Genomic DNA, 5,211 nt, shown 5'->3' with positions numbered 1-5,211 from the left:
GATGGAAGTACACATAACGCTTGCTCGTCTTCCGCAAGAACATTCTAAGGCCACAGTTTGGTAGAATTATTCGGCGCAACGAGAAAGCCCTGGCAAGAGAAGGATACATAACGGTTTAGGTGAAAATACTGCAAGACTAAATGGCGCTTCTAGTGCTAAAGTAAGCCCACTTTTAATGACCCTTACCAAAGTGACACTACCGCTGTGCAGTATGATGCTGGCTAACATAACACGTCGGTATGCGCTCTTCGGCTAAGCTTGCCACGGCGAGCGCTTACCTCCAGCAGGTGTAGCAGGAGCATGGGTCGGACAGAGCATGAGGAGTACTCCCAGTGCGGCAGCCGCCACCGGGCCAGCATGCCGGCTCCGCAGGACGCCGGCAGCACTGGTAGAGGCGACACCGGGCCGCGGCACGGGGCCGTCCTCATCAGCTGCCAAGCGCGAACACCCAGAGTGGCATCCTCACCATCGGCGGATGGAGAGGGTGCCATTTGCCCTCATCCGGCTGCCACGTGCCGTCGTCGCACACCGCTGAAGGTCACGCGGCCGGTCAATGGACGGTGGTGACAAGGCTGTTCAGGTAGTGGGAGGACACACCAGTGAACCTCCCTACGGTCGGAGGGTGTGGGAGGCCCGCCGACGTGCCCGAACGCTCTTCCTCCTTCAGACAGGAAGCAAAAGGTCATGGCATATGGCAGCGGGGTGGCTGAACATGAAAGGCAGCGCGCCCACGGCCATCTCCCCCGGCCGGGAGTCTCTAGCTCGCGTCTCTGGTTCCGACTTATGGGCAGACACGCACACCTCCCCACGGCTTATCTTCCATCGTAACTTGTCCGTGACCAAACACACCACGGCCAAAAGGCTCCGGACGGTTCATCAGTCATTGGGTGACCCGTGATAACCCAAACGATGTCACTAGCCGATCACTAGACAACCGGGGTGACAGCATAACTAAAAAGTGCGAAACGGGTAACAGTTGCGAAAAAGCAAAGGCATCTTAAGACAAAGCAAAACAAACGGAGGAACTAGCAACAGTTAAGTCTATGACAGCATCCACGGTCAGCCAGTGGTAAGTACACGCAAGCGGACGGTTCAAAACGTGCAAATCAGGACACGTGGTGCATCGTTGCAAAGTTCAAAACATGGAAAGCAATATATGCCGGGGGAAAATAAAGCCATCCTTCACGGCCTGTTGCCCACTTACCGATTCCAGCGAAAATATGAACTATATTAGACTTGCTGCATGTTCAGCACGATGACCATTGTCTGGCAGTCATCTCAGTTATCAACAATTAAAAGCACTTTTCTGTCTGACACGATGACACGATGTGGTCGGCTCTAAAGTTTTCCTTATGTTAAGCTTACGTGTAGTTGGGCGTCGAACACAACGGCGAGCCTGACGTACTGAAAAAACTGCTTGTGTTAAGCCGTAACGCATGCGTGCGATTTCTCTCGAAGAAATCAGATCTCCTCGGATGAGGTCGCAGACCATTCCCTTCTTCCCCCCCCCCCCCCCCCCCCCCAGCCACTGATCCCCCTCCCCCCACGGCGTATCGGTATCGCCGATCGGCCGATATCGCAGCGGCCCGGGGCGAACGCAAACCCGGCAGCGCTTTCCTGCCATTTCAGCCGATCCCTGCAGCATGGCTTTCTTCACAACTGTACCGACATGGCCGTCGGCGGATGGAGCGATCTGTTCCCGGATGCTTTCAGGACAACATCGCCAGGGCATTGTGTCGCGTGGGTTACCCGTGGGAGAGGCCTGATCCGTTCGGTCGATCCACAGCCTACGGCTTGACTAATACACTGGTGATGTGCGCAAGCAAAGTACGTAACAAGGCGTGGCGCAGCACTCCGTTTACGGCCGCTTGGTTCGGTCAGTGCAGGCGGAGTTCCGTCATAACTGGCCAGCAACATAATGAGCACCGTGCCAGGAAGCCTGCCATCAGCGCCAGCGTCCTCCCCAGCGTTCCCTTGATCGCAACGAAGCCCGTTGAAAGCTCACTTTGGGGTTGCTCACCAGCGTAGGGACGGTCGGAAGGGTGTCGTAGGCCATGCCCCTGACGCTGGAAAACAGGACCAAGCTGGACCAAGGAGGTGTTGCAAGGAGTGTTGAAGTCGACCTGATGCTGCCCGCCAGCCATGGTCATTACGGCCAGAGAACACTGACGTGTCCTCGGCGCAGGGTGCCATGGTATGTTATGCCCACTCCGAGCTCAACCCCCCACCAGCTCAGCCCAGCTCGGAGGCCAAGAGTTCCACGTGCGTCCCCCACTCCGAACGCGGTGTCCAGGTCATGACAAGAGCGACGTATGTTTGTTGGAGAGGGGGGGGGGGGGCTTGGAGCAGCTCTCCAGCTGATAGTGAAGTTCAAAAGTGTGATGGTGTGGCTACGCAGCTGATATAGCCTTGCTGGGGTCACCGCCAAGGCAAAGGGGCCCTGGACTCCCGACGACAGCAGCTACGCTGGCACCACAGCACGCGCCAGAGACAACACGAGGCATTCGCCACTCTGACGTCACCGGAACAAAACTATGACGTCAGTCGCCATCAATTTGATTCTGAGGCCGTTCGCTTCAGCGGCAATCTAATCGGATGAGGGCTAACGGCCGGCGAAAGCTGCAAATATATGCATGAGTGAGCAGATATGAGGACCAGGAGAAGCGATGCCCGATATTTCACGATGACGGCTGGATAAAAAGTAATAAGATAAAAGGTGGCACATAGCATTACATGTTATATTGCACATTGCCTTATTTGGCTGGTACAGATAGCTGCGACTATCCAGTTAGATTCCTGCTTCTTTATTTCATGAAAATACAAGCAAATGTGACACATTAATATACATGGATTCCAGTGAGCACTGGCATAAAAAATCACCTAGGAGTCCGCGTCATGCACCGTAAACGCATCGTCCAACAGCTCAAGCGGCGTCCTACAAGCAAAACGCGTACAAGGGAGTTGTCGTTACGACGATGCCGTACAAGGGATGTGCAAGCACTAAACAACTGCCCAAAAAACATCGCGTCGGTTTACCATGTATGCAGTCTACATATGTATACGATAACCAGAACGACTCATATACGTCAATTAAGTGGAATGCGGGTGCGGACAGAGTCTAGGTGAGCGGAAAATGGCAAACACCCGACGAAATCGTTGCGTTTCGTACCTGGCTTGTCCTCGTGCAGCAAGTTGCAGGTGAAGCGAACTACGATCGGCGCCGACTGTATACACCCTACACTATACAGAGCAGAGGTCTCATTCTTGGCACCCTGGTGGGACGGCCTTGACCGCACGCGTTTGCTGTTAGGATGCCTGCCGTGGCACGCAGACATACAGAGACATTTACCGATGGCTGGCGCCTGGAGGTTAGACGATTGCCCATACGACCCGGAGCGGAGTCGTGTCCTCGGGGTGGGTAACCAGGCCGTAGGATCTAGTAGGTCGTCCACGCGACTCCACCGCCGCCGGCGCTGGTTGGTGCAGCGTTTATCCCAGGACAGAGCGGTCACTCTCCAGTTACTGCCATCGTCTGGGAGAAGGACACCTCGCCACGATAACACGCGCTAGCCTGAGGTTAGAATGAATGAGGATATCCACTTCAAACTCGCCATTAGTGTGAGTGGCTATTGCCTCTACGAAATTTGTTCAGGTGGTTTGCAATTTTGACGCGGTATGTGTGTGTATTCTATATGGTTGTTTTTCCAAAAATGTAGGTTTCTTATTTATGTGTTAGAAGCAAACACAAACTGAATCCGACATTGCACTTTCGTAGATCTCATTTTCTTTCATGGGGCACCCTTATTTGTATGCACTGTGCAGTGCGAGAATACGCTTCGGCTTGCACTTCGTCTTCAATGTGGATGTGAAATCGTGAAAAACCGTGACGCCGCCATGTGGCTGGTCTACACTGCCGATCTCCTTGAAACGATTTTGACCACGCTGTCTCTTGATCTAGACACTTCCCGCTTTGGAGCTGTGTTGTGGGCTTGATACTGAAGTAATATGGTGGTAACTGCGCGTGGTGGGATCTATGGTGATAACTAGTGGTGGTAACTACGCGTGGTGGGATCATTAAGTCTCCAACACAGCAGTGCAGTTGCACAATGAACATGAGTTGAGGGAATAGCTAAACTTGACCCCCCCCCCCAAACGACCCCTAAAAACGGGTCTCCCCCCTGGATTTGACTCACTACCCTCTCAAGTTTGTTGTGGAGGTGGGAGCTGGACTGGATAAGAAACAGATGAAAAGGAAGCAACTGAATAAAAAACCACACCACTGCTCGGCCACGCTTTCCCGTTTTGTCCCGACGGAAGATGTCGTCGGGCATAAGTATAATCTTGTTCGGCTTTGATGGTCGAAGCCAGGTTTCGGCTTTTGACGTAGGGCCGACGCTATGCTGCTTTAGATGTTGTTTCGCGCGTACAGCTTCGCTAAAACAGAGTGTAAGTTGATGTGCTCCACCGCTCGGGGCTGCCACGGAAGGCCCCGATCGCAGGGCGGGCTGCAGGGTGGAGAGCAGCGTTCAAGTCGAGTATGTTTGACACGGCTTGCTTTCGAAACTGTTTCGCTGAAACTTTACGTCGAAGTGTAGGTCTGAAAATTTCAAGGGTGCTTCCGAAATTAGATCCGTCACGCTTTGGTGAGCTAATATGCGACTGGTCTGTTTTCATTCACCGATGATTCACTGGTAAGACCTAGCCTTGTTTGTTTACTCAGCCTTGTATAAGTCATCCAGGCAGATTAGTGCAAATTATTGCAGCCTATAGAAGTTGGAGCCTCGCTGAATGATGTCATGCCACAAAACTAGATAAGAATCAACAATACATGAATCTTGCAATAAAAGACATACAGCGTGCATCAAAACCTGAAAGTACCGAGTGGATAAGGTAGAACCGGAGATTAAAAACTGTAACTAGCTGTCAGCTGTGCTTAATTGTAGAGAACATTGCAGTTGTCTTTTTCTTGGTTCCTTTGGCCTTTGAAGCATCTCTTACAAACTTTCTCTAATGCTTGTATAATTTTGGGCTTTTTTCGAATGTTCTGCTTGCACTAAATCCCCACAAGGTTGGGGGGGGGGGGGAGTAAACTCACCGCCGGGGGGCCAAGCAAGCCATTGGGGGGGAGGAGGAGGGTAGTGGCCCACCCAAAAGGATACAAATCGACACCCGTGCCTGCCACTGCTACACGGAAACAGCAGCCAGGGCAGC

The 5,211-nt window shown here is 52.7% G+C and overlaps 1 protein-coding gene across 1 annotated transcript in view; it reads right to left on the bottom strand.

The window, feature by feature from the left end:
• Window positions 1-427: 427 nt before the first annotated feature.
• LOC119099874 (uncharacterized) overlaps window positions 428-5,211 on the bottom strand; it is an 8,811-nt gene continuing 4,027 nt past the window's right edge. Inside the window, exon 6 of the mRNA XM_037222969.1 lies at window positions 428-531. Within this exon, the coding sequence (XP_037078864.1) occupies window positions 428-531 (104 nt within the window). The remainder of the gene's footprint in view (window positions 532-5,211) is intronic.

The sequence above is a fragment of the Pollicipes pollicipes genome, unplaced genomic scaffold (assembly GCF_011947565.3).
Source record: "Pollicipes pollicipes isolate AB1234 unplaced genomic scaffold, Ppol_2.1 Scaffold_2555;HRSCAF=2994_pilon_pilon_pilon, whole genome shotgun sequence".
NCBI lineage: Eukaryota > Metazoa > Arthropoda > Thecostraca > Pollicipedomorpha > Pollicipedidae > Pollicipes > Pollicipes pollicipes.
Note: the sequence above shows the minus strand (reverse complement) of the source record. Positions and strands in the feature narration are given on the sequence as shown.